The following is a 21,797-nucleotide window of genomic DNA, read 5'->3' on the forward strand; positions in this document are numbered from 1 at the left end:
TCCCCTTTTTATGCCCAGGGTCGGGGTATCGACATAAAAGTTTATATATGTATCGAAATGTCTACACACGACCCAAATCATCGACCATGCATACACAAATACATAGTACTTATTTAAACTGCCAATCATTACGCGTTAACCGATTTATATTATACTTATATTCTTTTTAACTAACATCCTTGTTCGTCGCAGAATTTGTAAAATCGTGATTCTAAAATCTAAAAATAAAACATTGCATCGATTGTTATAATAAAGCGTATATGTATGCAACGCACGTGATACATTTGAAAACGGTTCGACATAGTATGTTACATGTGTATGAGTCAGGATAGAAACAATATATTGTGCGAAGAGAGGAATATGGGTAAGTTTAGATCGAACATTCCTGAATACTGTTGCATAAATAATAAAAACGTTTTATGTAACCCCCAAAAAGCACCATCACAATTAACATCAGGGATCCTGATTCTACTCGTGGCCACGGGTGGACTCAGGATTCTTGGCGTTATTGTGAGGATGTCCAAAAAAGTCACTGAGTGAGGCATACATGTTCTTACTAAAAAAAAATTACCACAATAACATTGATACTGATCTTGACTTTAGGGGGAAAAGTATAAAAGAGATGTTTTATTGTATGATTTAGTTTTTCGCATTCTGCATGCACATCTGAGACTTAATTATATTTACTTAAGTCTCGCTCTTACCGTGCTTAATGAATTTAATGTCCCACCCTAGCTATGTTTTATAAGCCACGGGCTGCAACTATTCATACATTTTATATATATACGCATCTTGTGAAAAATATGTTTTATCTGAAGTTATATTTATATATTTATGAGGTACATGTTACAGTATATACATGTTTGATATTTGTTCAAAGGTCAATTGTATATACACATATAATATATGCATATGCATGTTCATTTGATTCGTTTATCAGCTGTGGTCGTTCTACATGTATATTGATAGACACATATCGATCACCCGGCACCGCTCGTTTAGTTTTTATTTTATAAATTTCTTTTCATTTTAAAAAAGTATATGCATTTTACTTTATAACACTGTCTTTTACTATTTAACGATTTTTAATTGTCAATGAGTCCATGACTAATTTAATTAGTCATGGACTCATTGACAATTAAAAATTGTTAATTAGTAAAAGATAAAACCATTATTTCAAAAACCGATATTTTACATGTACTTATATACATGGCATATTCTGGTCCAATCCTTTTGGTCAGGATCGAGGCAACGTACATGTATATAGTCACTGTGTATACATTGTCAACAATCATAGTAAAGTGACTATATATACATGTACGTTGGTATTAGAATTGTTTTGCGATGTCCTGCTATTTAAACTATTCAAAAATTCTAGTTTTAAGCCAGATGATTGGCCTATTCCATAGATACATGTAATTAATTGTGGATATTACAATCAGCATGATCATTCAACACTGATCAACCATCAAATGATAAGTACGCATTTTTAAGTTAAGTATATGAGTGATTGGGTGTGGAAAAATTAGAACTGGAAATAAAGTTTTCCCCAACAAACACGTATATATAATTTTAATTTCCATGGTAATGATTTACAGTGTAATTAATTACATGTAGATAAATATTTTTTTGGGAAGGGGGGGGGGGTGTTATAATATCATTGCGTATCCTAGAGGAAAAAAAAAACATGTCTTTAGATTGATTGATTTTGAATATTCGTAGCTCTTGAAATATGTACTATATGAATGTACGTTATAGTATCGGCGACATCCAGGATGCCGGATAATACATAAGAAAAAAATGCTGATCTTGCAATATTTTTGGTAAATCAAAGATTTTCATGCATGCATTACTTTTCGTTTTTTTTTTAACTCCAGAATGATCTTCATTAAATGCATATACGAGATTCCTCGACAGGCTTTGAAAAATACGTACAGTATAATATTTTTTTTTAAAACTAAATGTCATAGAGTTACAGTTCTTGATTCAATATTTACAGAGGGCGCTAATCGATTGCGGAAGTAAAGTGCTACTTGCAGTTTCAATGCTGAAAATGTTATGATAATGAAATTACACATATTGAAGTTGGTGACATAAACTACGACGGATAATATTTGGGAATAAGATTGAAATTTCATTGGTATTGGTAAATTCAGTTTGCACCGACATTAGCGACTATGGTGAACAGTGAATCGATTTTAAGTTTTGATGAAGTAATATAAAAGAAGAGGAAGTAAATTTTAGACTTAACAAGGCCACGAGTCTGAAAAGATCGGCGTCCATTTCTTTGTGGCATTATGCTTTAGACATATGAGGTATTGCATAACAATTTTTTTAGAAAAATATTATGCTTGTGTAGAATACAAGAATTAATCGGCTCTATGTTATTCTTTTTCATCATTATATAAGGATCATCTTATACTGACAAAATTCTCAAGATAGTGCTAGTTTTTTTTTATTGTAAAATGTTTGTCATAATTGAAGCAATGATATGTGTACTCATTTATATTGTTAATATCTGAATACATCTCATCAAGTCGATATAAACTATTTCACTACCAATGAATGTCTATGAATTGTCTAGATCAAACTCGATAAAATTTTATTCATTACTTTAAAAGTCAAACAAGAACCAAACAAAACCGAAGAGTAGTACTGACCATTCACAATCAAATTGCAGACTAAGTTAATATGAACATGATGAAGGCATTCATAGAAAATGGCAACCTATGTTCAGTCGAAAAACCAAATCATATCTAGCAAACATTGCGATTGATCAGGACTGTCAGTGCTATTTCAAATTTTGTGCTTGATAATGCAAATTTAAATATCAATTATTTAATTTCATTAATTAAAAAGTGAAAAAATAAATTTATAAAAATAGAACAGGTCTGAGCAAGCAAATTGACATGCTGTTAGTGAAAATAAGTAGATGAATGATAGATTTTCAATACACAACTCTATAATCCCGTATAAAGAAACTTGGTCATAAAATGTACTTGCCAATTATCTTTATAGAAAATAATGTGTGTCAAATGCTTATGCATTTTTTCAAGTACTAGACCTTGGACATACATGCAGTGGCTTGATCTTTTACTTTCAAAATTCTCTTATTTTTACTGAGAATGTTGGATGAAGATTGATCAGGATAATTTAAGTCACAACTAACAGAGACTCAGTATTTTAGTAATGAGGTCCTCACGCCATTGAACCTAGAGGAGTTGCTGTACACAGGGAAATGTTTGCCCTTGTTTTATTTTTGCCCTTTACGCCCTTGTTGTTAGCGGGCAAGTTTAAGACTGAAAGAATTAGAATTTCTCATATTATCTCTCTTTGATACAACTGTGTCTTGACAAATTCAAGACAGGGCAAAACCGTTTGCAAGTGTAGACGGGCATGTATACAGTAATTAACTTTTAATTTCAGTCTTACTTTTAAATTGGAAATATATAGCCTACATGTATAGCAAAGAATTGAGACTCGCGAGTCACTTTTAATGGTTTTGAAGCCTGGTATCAGTCTGGTATCAGTCTAAATTGTTTTCGTTGCATTCGCGGATCTAGGGGGGGGGGGGGGGGGGGTCAGGGGATCCAGACCCCCCTCCCCTGCAAAATTCAAATTTCTTTAAAATTACCCAAAAATATGCCTCGGACCCCCCATGGCTAACTCGGATAACCGTCGGACACCCCCCCCCCCCCACAAATTTTTTTTTTTTCTGGATCCGCGCATGGGTTGTATAATGAATTCTTACAATTATATTATCCATTATTTGTTGAACTATACTGGTACTAGCTGTACCAGTTATCGGCTAAGACCAGTTATCGGCTAAACTGAGGGTTTGGGTCTATAGCATGCGAATATCCGAGATTTTTTAATTCAGTCATCTGTTTCTAATAAAGAAAATTAAGTTTGCTTGAAAACTTTCTTCAATATGTTTTAAACATGAGCTTTAACGATTATTGTTTACCGCTGATTTACATCTGTGCACTTTCAGCTGTGGGGGAAGTGACGTAATAAGTTAAAAATAGAATATGACCTCTTTGTGATACGTAATTATATCCCTTCTTTGATTTGACATATAATATCAATACATATAACATTTATAAAGAAAAGGAACTCACTAAATTCCGAGAGATTCATTGCGCAGTTGAACGCCGGATTGTATAATTATGCATTGATTAGCATACGATTGTGTGTATTACCGTATGATGATAAAAGAATAATTTTATGAGTTTACTTTATGTGTTATAACCCCTACGACCTATAGGCTGACCCATCAAGGGACATAATTCAAGCAACACTTTGCAGAATATAAAATCAACATGTACAAGGATTTCACTATGTTATTATCACGAAGCCGATAACTGGTACAGTAAATCATAAAACCTAGGGAAATTTGGGGCTTGCTAAAAAGCACAGAAACAATATGTTTTGGGTTCTAAATGATGATTTAATCTAACCGATGGATAAATAAGGAGTTCACAATTTAAAGTATGAAAAGTTTTATTCCAATATATCAAGAAATAAGGAAACACGAAAAGAAAACGTAAAATTATAGCTGATAACTGGTACAGTGCCAGTAATATTATTCAGTAAAGAAAGGAAAGATTTAAATTTTTTTCTTCAGTTTTTAAATTTGAGTATTTTCCTGTATCTTTATATATACATATATACACATTTTCTGAAGTCTGACAAGGGAAGATGATATATATAGAACTCTTCTTCTCAAGAGGAACAATACAGTCTTAAAATGGCCATGGCCATCACAAACATTAATTGATACTCTATATAGGGTTATTTTCGCCCTGTGTTATTTTTACCCTTTTTCACTTGCAAATGGTTTTTCTCTGTCTTGAATTCACCCAGTCAATTTGTGAATAAAGAAAGATACTTTGAAACACATAGGAATTCACCCATGCAGTCTTGAACATGTTGAATTTCATTCTAAATTTTTTGCTTTATCACCCTTTTGAAAAAGTTCGACTGAGATCAAAAGTGAGTTTGTTTTAGTTTTGATTCCCCAGAGCCAGTTCTAAGACAGTTCGGTCAATATATAACACATCTTCCCAAGTCAAGAGTTTCTGATCCGCTCCACTCTACATAATTAAACCCTTGACCGAATAGGCAGAGTTTGACAGGGTTAGAAACCTCGCACGCTGGTTGGTGTTATACAAGTTTGTATTAACCAATAAGAAACAATGTTTCAAAAAATATGATAATTGTGCATTGATCAATGTTGAACAATTGTCTAATTAATTTGAGATGGGCTAGTAAGTATTTGACTTACTGCTATTGGTTTTTAGTGAATCCATCTTTTCTACAAATTTGATTTTGTTCATGGGAGCAGCCATATTGCTATATTGTTTCTGTTTATAACACATTCTCTGATTGGTCAGAAAAAGAGGTCACAAAAGTTAAAAAATGAGTACTAGATGGCTTAATCGTTAACCCGCATATTTCTTGTCTTTTCGGTCAAGGGTTTATGTAGAGCGGAGCGGATCAGAAACCCTTGACTTAGGAAGATGTCTATAACAGTACTATAAAGGGGATCAGGAATGTAATTTTCTTATAAAAATACTATATTAATGTATAAGCTCATGCAGGCTTGTACAGTGTAAAGCTTCATCATTAAATTGATTTAGATCTATAAGATTTATATAACATGTACCTAATGTAGATTTACTTCTTGTGTATAACATGTTTAGAGCTCTCTAATTGCACTGTAGTTTATTGCTTTCTCTTTTCAGTGCCATCTTTGCTTCACCATGAGCATGGATAATATCATCAAACAGGGGTACCTGAAAAAGGCACACCCGACCTCCCCTTCCTCGACTGGGGCCAGTTTTGCCACCAGTATCAAACAGGTACAACTCAAGGAGCATACACGGATCTAGAGGGGGGAGGGTTGAGGGGTTGGGTGGGGGGGGGGGGGGGTCCAGACCACCCCCAGTAAAATTCAAATTTCTATAAATTACATTATTAAATTACCAAAAATCAAAAATATGCCTTGGACCCCCCCACCCCCCTGGCAAATTCAAATAACTGTCGACCCCTTCCCCCCGGAAATATTTTCTGGATCTGCGCATGAGGAGTATAGTCAAAACATATTAATTATGCAGTTAAAGAAATACCAGCTTTATCTATTTATAAATTATGACCTTTAGAATGGAGTCTTTTTGGAGAAGGCTTATGATATAAAGGCAATGCTTGTTGCCTAATCCAATTATGTTTAATGACATAATAAAATATGTTCAAATCAGATCAAATTAAAATCTAGCTTTGACCTATGGTATTCTTGAAATAGTAGAATTGCAATATGAAGTTTATGTTTGATCTTTGAGCACATTTTTCTAAAAAGTTAAAACAAAAATAAGCTTTTGGATGCTAAAAATAACCAATCACCAGACATAATGTTTGTTCTATAAACAGTTTGAATTTTAATAGTAAAATTGCTCTGTCATATTAAAATTATTCTCTGTAAATGTTGTAAATGTTTTCATGATCTAAGCAAGATGTGATTGGAATAATTATAAATACATGTAGTGACATGCATTTGTCATTGACTTCAAAGTACAGGAAACATTAACTATTTGGGTTTTATATTTATTGAACAGGTGTTGGGTACATTTTGATTTATATGCAAAGGACAGCTATATTAAACTATTGATTGTGCTAGCCTTTAGCTATTTAAATTAACAGCTGTATTGTTTTTAAGAAATATTCATTTTTTTTTTAGAAGTTAGGTGTTGTACAAATTCTATAGTTGATTCTCTCTCTCTCTCTCTCTCTCTCTCTCTCTCTCTCTCTCTCTCTCTCTCTCTCTCTCTCTCTCTCTCTCTCTCTCTTAAACAATGTTCTTTGTCTCTCCTTTGCATTTGCAATAAACTTTAGATTTACTTTACACAGTCTTCAAAATTCATCAGATTGTATGCATGTGCATGCAGGGCTATAGGTACTAAATATTTGTTTGTCTCTGCATGGTCACTTGCAACAAGATTTTTCATTGGTCATTCGAGAAATTTTATAATTACATGTAAGATCCACCGGACCATTTCATATAATTAAAAAGAATATGCAGCCCAAAGAGCCTTGCGCCATATTCAGAGTTTTATTTTTGGTGGGTGACATATTTTATTTTTTTACAATGTGCGTGCGTCATGCAACAGGAAGGATACTGTGTGGTTATCAGTTAATGTTTTAAGTGGCCGTGATTCATGTCTGTACATTTTTATGCATTTTATGCATAAGTACATTATGCAAATGTTGCCCAAGACTTGAATAATTACTGAAAGGCCCAGTAGCATTCAAGTTGTTCAAAACAATTAAAACTTTTTGCAGCACGTCATTTGTTTATTGGTTAGTAATTATATAAGTTTCTGCATATTTACAATAGAAGTCTTTACTGAAATATTTGAAATTAATTTTAAGGTTTCAATCAGGAAAATGTTGAAATATTTGGAAATCTTACGCCTTTCTATTCATACTCATGCTTACAATAATGACATGTTGCTCTTTTATCGAAGCACAAGCACACTTTGTATGAAAATTTGACAAGGAAATTGAGTTCAATAATATATTGTATTTTCGTGAATAAGCACATTTAATTTTACAATGAAGCACCATGCCGCAGTTATTTCTTTAGAGATAAGTTTACTAGCCCATGTTTTTTTTCCCTCCTGATTATATGCTAGTTGACAGGAAGAATTAATGGATTAATCCACCTGCATGCATTATAATTATGGTGGGGTTTTTTTCTTCCTGAAAATGATAAAAATTGATATTTGTTTGTAAGGATGTATGTATGTATGTATGTGCAACACTCTATGTACATGTATGTATAATATACAGAAATATAAGACCCAAATTAGCACTTATGCTATTTTTGTATGGTCTCACTTCCTAGTTCAAGCTATATATCACAACAAAATTCATTGTATCATTCAAACACAAAAATCTGAAAAAGGAACAGAGACCACTTCCCACACTCCAGAAAAACAACAAAGAAAACCAAAAAAAACTATACAAGCATGGGAAAATACAGAACCATAGTTTATACATATTCCAAATTCAAATTCAACCCCTTTCAATGAAAGAAATATTATGTATGGTTCAGCTATCATATGTGTGTTTATATATGAAATTATTTTCATACTATCTTGGGTTTCCTGGCCTATATAACTGCTGTTATATACAGTGCGTGGGTTGAAATTTTCCTGTTAAGTATACTCCAGAGTTTTTAAAGAACTAAGATCTTTTAGTAGATATGTGCAAGCATGCATGTTTTTGTGTGTATTTTTTTGGCCGAAATAAGACGAGGAAGGAAACCAATAAAGGATATATTTGTAAAAAATTAAATGAAATGTAGATCTTTAATGTAAACTTCTCTGAGAATCTGCACGTAAACTGTTAAAATGCATGTGGCAAGCATGAATATTTGTTGTTCAACTGGTTTTTTTTTTACTTCCTACACTATATTTTTATAGCAAGTACAACTCAGATATACCGGTAGTAAACTCCTATTGTTAAAAGACCTACAAATTTATTTGGCTATGTCTGTGCAGTAAAGCAAAATTGCAAACAATTATGTTTCTTCTAATTCCTATAGATATACTAAGATATCCTTAAAGAAAAAATAAATGTATAATCTATTTTGGAAACCTAAGATTATCAGATACTTAATTGAAAGAATTTTCTGTGGAAAGAAATACTCGCAATAATAAAGTCAATGAGGCATTGTTAACTTGATCGAAATACCAAAACAATTCATTGTAAATTAAAGATGAAAATTTTGTTACACAAAATCAGTACTGCCGATTCTTTATTTTAGGCGAGTTCATGTACTTATTTTTGGAAGTCCGCTGCTTTGTATCAAATGGCAAGAATATGAAATCATGACAATGTAATTTTATAAGAACTTCCGTCCACTTCTCGGTTTTTGATATGTTCCAGGCGACGTTTTAAAAATCGGGGAGCGGATTGAGGTTCTAATTTTAACTATATCATTTTGCTATATCATAAAGTGAAAAACAGCCAGAAAATTCAACAAATATTTTAAAATCAAGGAGATGTTACAGAATCTGTAAATATTTAATTTGTATATATACATGTACCAAGGTACTAGTTCTTTAGACCACAATAATACTTTACTGTCATGGAGTAATTCAAACTTCTCATATTCATGATTTCACTTTATTTGTTTATGGACAAAGTCAGGGTTTTACTGTTCATACATTGTACCATTAAAATAAATGATAATAATTATATAATGAAAAAAACTTTTTTTTCAGTTGTTTGAACCCCAAAGATGGTATGTGTTTGGAATGAAGATGGGGATTCCATACCTAGAATACTACGACAAAGAGGAGAGCGCCTTTTCAGGGGAGCCAATCCATTCCTTCTGCATGGCCAACTGTAAACGCATCACTTACACCATGGGACGACTCAACAAGGTGTGGACGTTCTGTATCTTCCTCGAGGACCGAATCCTGGAACTAACTGCTGATAACAGGTATTGGTTTCTATCCATCTCAAGTTTATGAAATTCTGTAAACATATTTTATTTAGAATTAAGTTGATTTGGCATCTTTGCTAGCCAAGGGTTTTTGATCCTCTGCTTACTATAAATTTATGGAAAGTGGATCGAGCGAACCGAAACATCTTTACTAGCCAATGGTTTTTGGTTCACTCTGCTCCCCATAAATTTACGTTGAGTGGAGTGGATCAAAAACCCTTGGCTAGTGAAGATGGTTGATTGGTGGAAAATTGATTTCTCTGTAGGTTAGCATAGATTTCTAAATGCGACCTCTGTTTTGACTTATGATTCCATATTATAACATGTATATATATATGTAAGGGAAGCAATGTACCAGGTACAGTGTATTGGATTTAGTGGATTAGCCAATTTACTTTAAAAAAATGATTAATTAACTGAACTTCAAAAAATGATGAATTAACAGAACACACAACCAAATTTTTAAGGTTTTTTGATGAAAAGGGACAGAATACCATGTACATGTAGTTATATCTAGATGTATATTTGTTTCAGAGACAGTATGCTTTCATGGTGCAGGATACTGGAAAGAACTCTACATGCCTTTGGAAACCTTGTATGTAATTTTAAAATTACTAAAAATATAGAACTGTATTAGATAAGATGAAGGCAAGCTAGATAAGTACTTACTAAGTGGATGCCCCTTTCTCCACCCTTCCAAAAAATGAAGAATTTGCTACATGTGGTATTGGCTATATGCATTCTTATAAAACATTTTTTTTTTCAGAGAAAAACCAGCAGTGAACATGTTTACAGTGCCTACCCTATAAAACGGCCCCCCAGGAAAAGCCTCCCTGTAACCCCTCCAGACTCTCCGGAACCCCTGGGAGCCGAGGCACTGCCCCCTCTACCCTCAAGTAATCAGGGTGCTTCCTCCGGGAGCTCGGAGAAGGAGGACATCTTTGAGAGTCAGTCGAGTCTTATGGACACTCTACGTAATTCAGGTAATTTACAGAACGCTTCAGCTGGACTGAGAGAGTCTCTGATCTTTGCCAATCAGAACTCATCCACGTCGGATGAGGATGTGTGTAACTCTTTTCCGGAAGACGGAGTATGTAGGTCGATTCCGGATGACATGGGAACAGAGGGAGACATCGATAGCGACCCGGAGTATAGCGAAGCCGCCTGGATTATAGATGATCATCACCATTTGAAACAACCCCACAAAGGTTTATTTTGTGTTAGATTCTCTGAAGGCTCCCTTTTTTTCCTTTAGACTGGTGTAGAATTGCTCTGGTATTGCCGTTTCGCTGACTAACTGTCTTTACTCTGGTTTATATGGGTATGTTGTATGTAGTGATGCTAGCATCTTCTGAAAAAAACATTCTCTCAAGCCTGATCATTTCATTGAATCAGATAATCATGCATCTCAGTGCTACATGTAATTAATATCATTAATGAAAGAACGTTGCAATTTATTTTCTGAAATTGAATGGAACAGCTAACACTAATTACTCTGCAATGATTGAAGTTGCTTTGATGATCACTGTGGAGCTCAAGCTGTTTGCATTTCACTATACTTACAAGATATTTTTTTCCCATGGAAGCCATGTTTTGTGGTAGACTATAATAATTCACATTTCTGGGATCGTCAACTGAATTAAAGAATTGCTGTTTGACACTTTCAGCTACAATGGAGCTACGTATAATTAACTTACTGTAATCCAACTTTTTATTCATGTGTCAAAAATTTTCATGAGGTTCACAAGAGCCTCATCACCAAGAATTTTTCTTGCCTGAAACCAGTCCAGAAAAGTCTCTGGTACTTTATTTTCCAGAAATCTTGATTGCGAGAATTAGTCCCCGCAAATGAAAGTTGGTTTACAGTGGCTAATATATTCTGTCATCGAATAGTAACCATGATATGTTTTGCTTGTATTTAGAATATATTCTATCATCATAACTATGATAATTTTACAAACTTGAATTCTCATGCCTTATTATTATTATTATCACTGTCACTGAGAAAATTGAAAGAAACATTGTTCTGTAATTATTAGCAATAATATCTGCAAAGATTCATTGTTCTGGACTTCTGGGGGTTTTTTTTACGTGTTGATTTAACGTTTACTTCATGCTTATTGTAAGGCATAATTAACTCAAGTTTGGAAATAATGCATTCAAATTTCTAAATGTCTTTAACTTTCAGGAAAACCTAGACATATGCGATACCATGGCGACTCGGAGTCGAGTGCTAGTGAACCGGATACCACAGGTGATGAAGACTTTGTGGCAGAGGACTTTTTTGTAAGTAATAAAAAACTCGAGAAATCCCCAGCAGTTCAGCGTCGATTCCGCGATGACCTTGGAATTCGAAGAAGTCCGACCCCACAACCAGTGCGCCCTGTTTCCATGATCAATTACCCTGCATCGTTCAACATCTACGAAAACTACAATCCCGACAAACCTTTGGATTTGGGGTTGAATTTATTGTCCATTCCACATCCGAGAAAGAACAGTAAAAAGGAAAGCCATAACCAGGAAAACCTCAAGAGATCGGATCAGTATAGTGTTGTCAGAAGGCCTCGGATGTGTAGCGGTGATCATCCGACAACCCCTACCAATCCAGATATGGACGACGATAACTATGATGTAGCAAAATTCCCATTGGATGAGGACCTATTACTTGAAAATAACCCGTATTTAGCAATGGCTGACTCTGATAAGAACAGAACTTTAACCAAAGAGCCCCTTGACTTGAAAAGTCTTGATGATGGCTACCAAGCTATCAGATCTGATGCTAGCGATCCAAATTCGTTCGATTATGAGGATATGTCATGTGATACAAAGAAAACTAGAGTATCTTTGCCGTCAAGTAGTGATGAAAAGCGATTAAGTGGTAGAAGTGAGGCTAGTTCTACAAACAGGGACAGTGGTAGTGTGTTTGAAGGATCTCGAAATTCATCGTCCAAAGAGGAGAATTTATATGCGCCCTTTCCAGGAGGATTAGATTCCAGGAATTCCGAGGCCAATATGGAAAGTGTCCCTAGTTTGCCCCCTCCAAGGCAAAACGGCAGCGAATCTCCGAAATGCTCTAGTCCTGAAAAACCGCCGAGGAACAAGAAAGATTCAAACGTTTTGTCCCCACCGCACTCAAACAGAAACTCCAGAGAATCCAGGACCCCCGAGGGCCCCAGCCCTATCCCCCCTCCACTTGAATCCATACCAGTAAGGAGAACTTTACAGGAGGTTTTGTCGCAGGAAAATATACCGTGCAGGGTTCCGCCTAAGCCCGCTGGACATGCGAGAAGTCTTTCAGATCTACCCACAAGTAACCCCGAGGACCCCGACAAAGGCAACTTTTATTCCGTGCAACCTCTTCCCCCCAAACGAAAAAACATCCCCCCTCCAACAGATTACGCATTCGTGACCCCTAAACCTGAGGAGAGGGGGGATATTCCTCAACTTCCCCCTCCCCGGGGTCAGGTACCCCAGAGGATTGAGGGTAGAGGGGTAAATTCCCCACCCCAGCAGTCTTTTAAGTTCAAACCAGGTAAATCTGAACCAACAGCTGCTGCAGACTGCACCGATGACAGCGAAGAGTACGAAGATGCTACAGGTATGAATGGTCAGCCACCCAGGCCCCCTCCCCGCCTGTCGATGAAGCCAAATCTGAACAAGTCCAAGAGCTACCACAATGCTGAAGAGAGAGCCCAGATTACGCAAGATGATGCCCCAGTACGACCAAAAAGTGAGTCATTAGTACAAAGCCATTATAAACATAATGTATGCAGGGTAAGTTTTAACCCTGTGTACTGTGGTTTCATCAATATTCGTTGAATACCAATTTTCGTGGATTTCATTGTTAAGTTGATCCACGAAATTAAATGTTCATTGAAGTTCAATTTCAACTATGATTTTGTATTGATAGGATCATTGGCCACGAAATTACGTATCCTTGCAACCGTGGTTTTCAATAATCCACGGAAATTGATACCCACGAAAATTAATGAAACCACAGTATATCTCATGCCCGTTAAAAAAAAAATGACCATTATTTAGTAAAAAAAAAAATACAGTTGCCTTTTTATCTTGGATAATTTTTATTCTTGGGGTCAATGTTCGTGAGTAGCCAAAATTTTCCTGGTTCATGGGGACTTAATTTCGTTGGTAGTGTAATCGGGATAATTTGTGTATAGGTTCGTGGGGATGCAAATTCATGGGCAAGGCTTACCCACAAAAGCCACTGGTTGTGTCTTACCTCAAGTAAAGTTATTGACCCTCTGCAAGACACTTTGCTGAGTAATATGAATATTCATGCATTACATGTATTACATAAACTCTTGTAGTGATAAAGGTCTGAGCATCTAATCTTCAACAAACACAGGTCATAAATGCACTTGTCAATTACTTAACTGAAATTTTTACTTTTTATTCATATATGTATATATAAAAGTATACATAAAAGTAAAATTTTTAGTTAGGTAATTGACAAGTGCATTGAGACCTGTGTTTGTTGAAGATAAGATGCTCAGGCCTTAACCACTACAGGAGGGCCAGGAACTTATTTAAAAATTTTCCCTACATATTGTTACAATACATGAATTTATATTCCAGTAAAGTAATTAACTCTGTATATCAAGATGCCTGTTTGTTGATGGTATGAAGATTTTTTTAAATAAAAGGGGAAAAAATTCAGTTATTGACAAATGAATTGAGAGCCCTGTTTGTTGAAGGTTCTGTGGTCAGACAGCAGTCACTACAGGAGCGACAGCGGATCAGTCAGACAGTGGGGGTCATCAATGTGGTGCCCCTCAAACAGAGCCAGGTGGAGATCCTACAGCAGGAGCAGCGCCACCCCTCCATCAATGTCACCATCAATCGACCGACCGGAACAAAGATTGCGCTGGTTGACTGCTTTGAGAAAGTCTGGTGGGTACTTGAATTACATGTGTACAAGGTCTTGATCATAGAAAAAAAGAGTGAATAAAATGTAAAAACTCGGGAACCTTTTAGAGTAAGGTGACATAAATTAACGTCAAGTAATGGTGATAACTTAATTTGTAATTTCATTTCCTCTCTTTGCACCCATGTAATTAATATTTTCATGATTATATTTTTTGATTGATGTTATTGTCTGAACTTTATGTAGGCAAAAAATGGTGTCAATATTGTACGTCCAGTATTGCTTTTCTGTTTTTAATTCTTGAATATTATTTCCTTAAAGGGTTGCTGGCTGGGATATGAAGACCTGTCCCCGACTGAATGACAAAATACACATTGGAGACCAACTGCTAAAAATCAATGATAAAAGAGTTAAAAATAGTGCAGATGCTCAGAAAATGTACAAGAGTGCGGAGGATTCCGTGATATTGACGGTGCAGAGACTGCCGTATGCTCAGGTGATAGCAATACATCGACAGGAGACGAAACAGCCAATAGGAATTCAGAGGGATGGGGGAACTTCAAAGGTACCCAATTAAAATATGTACTTGTTTTACTGTACACCCATTAAAAAGGCTTTGCTCCGTGGGCACATTAAAGTGATACATCTGTTTTTCTATCCGTCCATCTGCCTTAATTTGTTCGGGGCATATTTTCTTTACCCTTGGCCTAGTTTGTTTTCTGTCAATCTTTCTGACAGTGTCAATTTGACTTGTCAGAATCATATTTTTTTTCCCTTTTTAGCCCAATTTGACTCATACTTAAGTTTACCCACAGTGCCTGGTGTGGAATAATCTTGAAAATTAGTTTCCTGTTCAAATGTCAAGGTCATAGGATATTTCCATGCAATATCCTTGTCCTGGCCCAAGCTTATTTATATTGAACTAAATTTCAAACTTAAGTCAGAAGTAAAAAATTTAGCAAAGTCCTCTATATTGCGTCTCCTCCTAATGTTTTTTTGAGATGGTCACCATGCATCTCAGTGATGTTTAAAATAGCTTTTAGTGATGTCATCTACTGTTTCTTTATCAATTTTATCCTTATCAATAATAAGTTTTACTTACTGTAAACCAATTTTTATTCGCGGTGACTTTATTTCGCGATTAACTGCCAATAAACTGGTTCGCGTTGACTAATGTTCGCCACCAAGCCTTATCCTGACCTGTATTGTTATCAAAACTATAGGATAAGGATTGGTTCGCGGTGAGAAATATTCGCGACGACAAGGCTATCGCTAACCGCGCAAAAATTTCTCGCACGCGAATAAAAGTTGGTTTACAGGATCTGAAATCCTTGGATGCCTCAAAGTTTAAACAATTTGAGATTTCAATGTTTGACTGTATATTTTCTATGTGCTCTATGTTATTAGATTGTGTACGTCGATCCTAATGGATTGGCAGCAAAGCACGGACTACAGCAGCGAGCGCGCTCAGTGCTGGTGGGCAGCGAGTTCTGTTACTGGTGTCTGACCGAGATCAACAGCAGACCCCTCGACCTGTCTTTCAAGGGGAATGAGGTCAGTTAATCAGAATGAGACAAGGTCATTGAGTTCAACTTATTACTTTTTTAAAATTAAAAAAAGCCCACAGATATATGAACTTACAGTAAGTCAAAAACAGCAGTTATATGTTCTATACATACATTATACAAACACATAGAGAGAGAGAAAGAGAGAGAAAGAGATTAAATAACAAATTATTATTATTATATGTAAATCTATATTTTTTTTTCAAGATATAAATATGTAGTATTTTGAACAATTTCTTAATATTATATAACATCTACTTTGAGTTGATAAACTTTTAAAACAATAAATTTGTCCTATAACATGTCACGATGTGCCACACTTGTACATTACTTTACATTATGCAATAATTTTAAATTATGGTTTTATTGTCAAGTGCACAAATAGACTGAATTATATTTAGTTCCTAATATGTAAGATTTTTTTGAAAGGTTCATTTAGCTTTTGCTTCAAACAATATTTTAGGAAAAAATTAATGAATTTTGACACAGTAATAGTATTAAATGTGAAATTCACTATGTATAAGAATAATAACCCTTATGCACAAATTCATAGTTTACACTTTCAATATAATCATGCATTTAATAAAGACATTTTTGAAAAATCAATTCAATTGGTACTGGTCTACTGGATGTATTTATCACCTCTCTGATGATTCAGTTAATGCAGATTGAGATTGTAATAGCGACTTTCATTAACTATTAATTATTTGATTGATTGCACGATATCGATATCGCTTTATTGTATTTTCATCATCTTGCAGACAATGCAGAAAAATGAATTGGTAAACTCAGAACATATGCTCTTTTAAAAAAAAAAGATTTTTCTGTTATCAAAAATCCTCATGTTTTAAAATGTTTCACCAACTTTAGAACTAGTTCTCATTCATTAGCCATTGAAACTGGTCACTATAACAATACTCCTGTTAATGAAAGGACGTGTACTTTTTGTAAATCTGAAGTTATTAAATTAGTAGAAGATGGAATTCATTTTATATTCAATTGTACATTAAACAATACATTAAGGAGACCTTTAATAGAGTCCTTGAATACTGTATACAGGGTTATTTTCGCCCTGTGTTATTTTCGCCCTTCAATTCTTCCAAAAGGTTTTGTCCCGTCTTAAATTCGGCCAGACATGCTTGTGTATTAAAGAGATAAATTGGAACTTTGGAATTCGCCCAGTCTTAAATTCGCCCGCCGTCAACGAAAGGGGCAAAAGGGGCGAAAATAAAACAGGGGCGAATATTTCCCTGTATACAGTACATGTAGTTCAATGTGTAAAAATTTTCAAAATCTAAGTAATAAAGACAAGTTTATCTGGCTAATGTCTATTGAATGTGATAATGTTATTGAAATTTTTGCAAACTCATTTATAGTTTTGTTTTCAATTGAGAAAAGCCTTGTGTTCAACTGAGACTGTAATAGACTCATCTTTTATTTAACTTGAAATATAAACTATCACTTTGAAACCCTCTCTCTTCTTGTATGTGTGAATGTATTTTATTATTATTATTCTTCATTTTTTTTTATTATTTTGGGGTTTTTAAAAAAATTTTTTTTATTACCTACATATGCCCAAAAGGGCCCAGAATATGGAAATAAAAGTATTTTATCTTATCATCATTGTAGATTGAACATTTGTTGAATGCTGTGGGTAAGGACATATCTATTGTTGTACAACCTGAAGACTTTATGAAAGAACTGAAGAAACAGTTGAAGAAGCTCAAAAACTACAAAGAACTGTTAATGAGGTATTAGGCCAGAGGAAATGCGGATTAAATCTTTGCATCACAATCAAATGTAGACATGGTTTATTTGACATTAATTTTACATATTGAATATGTAATACTAGTTTGTATTTAAAAGTTTATTCCTGCTGGACATGAAAGTGATACTTTATAAAATCGATGTATTCAAAATGAGGCCATGAAATTCAGACTAAAGCATTTGTGATTGTACATCCCAAAGTTTATATAATAGGTAGAAGTAGCAAGGTATATTGCACATCGAATGAAACTTTATAGATATTAGAGAAAACTATCATGTATATGTATATTAGTATAGGTTTGCAATAATTTTAATGGAGTTGCACTCAAACGGTTGCACTAAGTTTAGTGCAAATGTTAATATACCTAAAAACAATTTGTGTGTGAGTACACAGGTCAAGTAAATCCAAACAAGTTTATGCATTCAGTATTTTTAAATAATTTTTATATTAATTTTTTGTTTGCTTCATCAATGCAATTGGTGCCAATTAAGTTTATGTTTGTTTTGAGTGTAGAAAAATGATTAGAAGGTAACTATGTACTGTAAAATCATAAGTATTTAATGGGGATTATGAAGTTTTGTGATTTCACTGTATATCTGTTTCAATTAGGGTAAAGGGTCATCATGCTTGAACAGTTAAACTATGTGATAATATTAGACTTGGGTTTGTGTAATGGCATGATTTCAGTGCAAAATATGTACCAAGTTCTTGCCATAATTAAAGGACAGGGGTACATACACAAAATTTACCGGTATATCCTATGCAAATTAGAGATAAAGTTTTATCAAAACTCTAAGCAACCCAAGTGAGACTAATTTAAGACTTGTACATGTACTATAATTTATATGGTTCTACCCAATTTTCCAAAAATGTCAGTAATTTTTTTTAGTTACTGTAGATTCCTTATATTACTCGAGTACTTAATTCCGCGATTCAATGGTTTTCTATCAAATTGCTAGAACATAAAATCGTGAATGCTGAAATTTTATCATAGTTACATGTAGTTTATATATGCCCAAAAATTAAAAGCGAGATTAAAATTTGCGACACGGGCTTCTCGCGATTTTACACTGATGTTAATTCCTTGGGTTTAATTACGAATTAACATTATATTACTTTTGTTCCTGTCTCAAAATGTGTTGCATTTAAGAACCTTTTTTTCTGTGAATCAATTACAAATTAGTAATAATGATTTCCCAAAACTGTATTAGGGAGCCACAAATACCAATATTTATAACCCCCTTCCCCATATCACAAACATTTTAACCCATGAAAATGAATGATTTTACAGTATTAAGTAGAACTTGTCATGTGTTGTCTTAGCATTTTTTAAAGGGAATGTAGATCTACAAAAAAACCCCCCCAAACTGTTGCCATAGTGATACTGATTTTTCACCTTACAAATACTTGCAGTTTTTGTTGCTATTGGTGCTAGGAATATTAGACCGTCATCCAGTGTGCTTTTTCCATGTTGTTACGTATGATGCATATAAAGTGCTTGAGTCATTCCCTTACTGTACACAATCTATGGAGCATCAAATCCACTTACCCGTTTTATGACATATTGCCCAATTTTTTTTTTCATGTGTAGAAAAAATATACTTTTTTATCCTTTAGAATAATAATAAATTATATGTATATGTGTGTATGTACAACGCAAGAAATCATATAATTATAAACAACTGCTGAGGCCTGAGTAATTACATTTTCTACATTTGTACTAGCTAACAAAGGTCTGCTAATCCTCACTGATAAATTTCAATATTTTGTTTCTACAAATTTGTACCATTTATTTAGTTGTTTTTTTTTTTTTATCTTAATACTTAATACATAGATTGAATGAAAAAGAAAAAAAAATTATTATGGTGTGCAGGCAGTTATTTTAAATGAAGACTAGTATTTTTGCATACTATATGAGCTGTAATGGGCCGGAAAATGTAAAATATATGAAAACCAGAGATATGTGTAAATTTTAGAGTTACACCAGTAAAATTTAAATGGATATTAGATTTTTAATGTGACTTGAATTGGATCATTCTGTTATTTCTGTTAATTTTTTTTATTTTCATCATAAATGATGAGATATTTTTTTCGATCAATACATGTATAACTATTGTTTAAAGGGGAAAAAAAGAATTTTCTTACAAATTTTTTTATAAACTAAATTAAGATACAAAATTTTGATATACACACATGCTTTCAAATGCATGTACTTGTAAATTTATAATAATTACCTTGTTGTAACTATAGTTCTGTTAAAATTGTTTTGACACAATTTTTTGAAGAGTCATTTACCAGAATTTTTGAATGCCATAAGATGTGTCTCCCTCAATATGATATAATTTATTTCATCATTAACTTTTTCAGCTTGCTTGGATTAAAAAAAATTGTGCTTATTAATTGTTCACTGCAGATTCATTACATAAGAGAGATAACTTGTACATGTACTATTGAACCAAAATGTTGTTTTTATAACAATTATTTGACTCAAAGTTGTCAGTAAAAAAAAAAAATTGTATTTTACATTAATACATTATTTTTTATATACTTCTAATTATAAACTTGTTAGAATTTCATTAATGAATAAAAAACCAAACCATGCATGAGAATAATTAAAAAAAATTAAAGAATAGCACTTTAACCATATTTCAGTTGTGCAAATATTTTTTATTCCAAAATAAAAGTTTTTTTTTAAAATTAAGTTTAATGCAGTGTCTTTATTTCATATACTTAGTATATACATGAAATGTAAAAAGATATTCTGGGGATTGAATTTTTGGCATTCGATATGTAAACAATTTCACCCCTCAGAAAATATTCAGACAAAAAGTTTTTCAGCGATAATTTATTAAATTTTTATAATTGCCAATGATTCTTCATTACAAAATTTTATAAAATGAATTATTTATCAGTATTCTCATATTTGCATAATAATATCTAGATGTTTTAGTTGATGCTGCTTTGTAGTGAAATGGACAGATGTCATAAATATATATGGCTTGTAGAATAAAGACTATTTGTGCTGGTCACATATTAGGCGGATGAATTTGTGTTTGCATATCTTGGATTTAGTTTGTTTTATTAGAAGAAAGCAGATTAAAATAGATATCATTTTGCAAAATCCTTGATGCTTTGAGATATATGATCACGATTATATTTATTATTCAAATTGCATTATACAGATATCTGCATCACACAGCAGTTTGTAATTTTTTTTTCATGTTTCATTTTATGATTAATGTAAATTTATTGCCAATGTTTTTTTTTTCTATTTGAGCATGATAATTAAAGTAAAAACTGACAATGTGAAGAGAAATGAAACTATATCAATGAATGACACAGATTTTCATCAATTTATTAGTCAGTAGCATTTTTGAAAAGTATCTGCTTTGTATATTGCTTTCAAATTGCATAATTCATTAGAAATTTCATTTTTATGTCACTAGGTTAATTCTTGGAATTTTATATTATGTTATAATTAAAACAACTTTCTTTTTTTTAACATATGGTGCCAAGGAGCTACACTTATTAAATATGTATATTGATCTGTCTCTAAGCTCTAGCTGGTGTAAAGAATAACAATGTTAAGTTAACGATTTAATATATCTATTTTACAATTTTGTTCTTATTTTCTTACATATTGATAGTGAATGTATTGTGCCTGCTATAAAGTTGATCTGATACTAATTGTATGTTTCAGGAGTGGTTCGAGATTGGGGGGTGGGGGATGGATGGGGTGGTTTCAGACCAATGTTTGAATATATTGAGAATATTAGAAACGCCCCCCACCCACCCCCATCCCCCATTTTTGGAAAAAAGCTGGATCCGCGCATATGTTTGCTATTACTATTGTACTGCTGCATGGTAGACATATAAGTATTATAATGTCTATATATAAATGAGCTAATACACACTGAGAATATACAATCGCAACTTCTGGGGCCTTTCCGGCAAGCTCGGAAAACACGTGTTTTTCCGAGCTTGCCGGAAAGGCCCGAGAAGCTGCGATTGTGAGAATATATAGTGAAGCTAGTAATTACATGTACTAACACAAATAAGTGCAATCCT

At 33.6% G+C, this 21,797-nt stretch overlaps 1 protein-coding gene across 4 annotated transcripts; it reads left to right on the forward strand.

The window, feature by feature from the left end:
• The first annotated feature begins 226 nt into the window (after positions 1-226).
• LOC105335865 (uncharacterized) lies at positions 227-21,526 on the forward strand. 4 transcript variants are annotated; one of them, XM_034474827.2, is made up of 11 exons: positions 227-364; positions 5,748-5,864; positions 9,288-9,508; positions 10,046-10,106; positions 10,278-10,719; positions 11,700-13,241; positions 14,227-14,422; positions 14,718-14,961; positions 15,804-15,950; positions 16,723-16,743; positions 17,591-21,526. In XM_034474827.2, the coding sequence occupies exons 2-11, from the start codon at positions 5,766-5,768 to the stop codon at positions 17,717-17,719; spliced, it is 3,102 nt and encodes a 1,033-aa protein (XP_034330718.2). In that variant the 5' UTR covers positions 227-364; positions 5,748-5,765; the 3' UTR covers positions 17,720-21,526. The 4 variants fall into 4 exon arrangements, with proteins under 4 accessions (XP_034330718.2, XP_034330717.2, XP_034330721.2 ...); XM_034474826.2 differs by lacking the exon at positions 227-364 and adding an exon at positions 1,998-2,315; XM_034474830.2 differs by lacking the exon at positions 227-364 and adding an exon at positions 1,998-2,315 and having other exon boundaries at positions 10,278-10,494.
• Positions 21,527-21,797: the final 271 nt, after the last annotated feature.

This window comes from Magallana gigas, chromosome 8, assembly GCF_963853765.1.
Source record: "Magallana gigas chromosome 8, xbMagGiga1.1, whole genome shotgun sequence".
In the NCBI taxonomy this organism is placed as follows: Eukaryota; Metazoa; Mollusca; class Bivalvia; order Ostreida; family Ostreidae; genus Magallana; species Magallana gigas.

Excerpts from the sequence above, each read along its gene's own strand:
- LOC105335865 (XM_034474827.2), top strand. The coding sequence starts at position 5,766 with ATGAGCATGGATAATATCATCAAACAGGGGTACCTGAAAAAGGCACAC. Across the intron at positions 10,107-10,277 it reads TACATGCCTTTGGAAACCTT|AGAAAAACCAGCAGTGAACA; the intron begins GTATGTAATTTT and ends TTTTTTTTTCAG. Across the intron at positions 16,744-17,590 it reads CAATGCAGAAAAATGAATTG|ATTGAACATTTGTTGAATGC; the intron begins GTAAACTCAGAA and ends TCATCATTGTAG.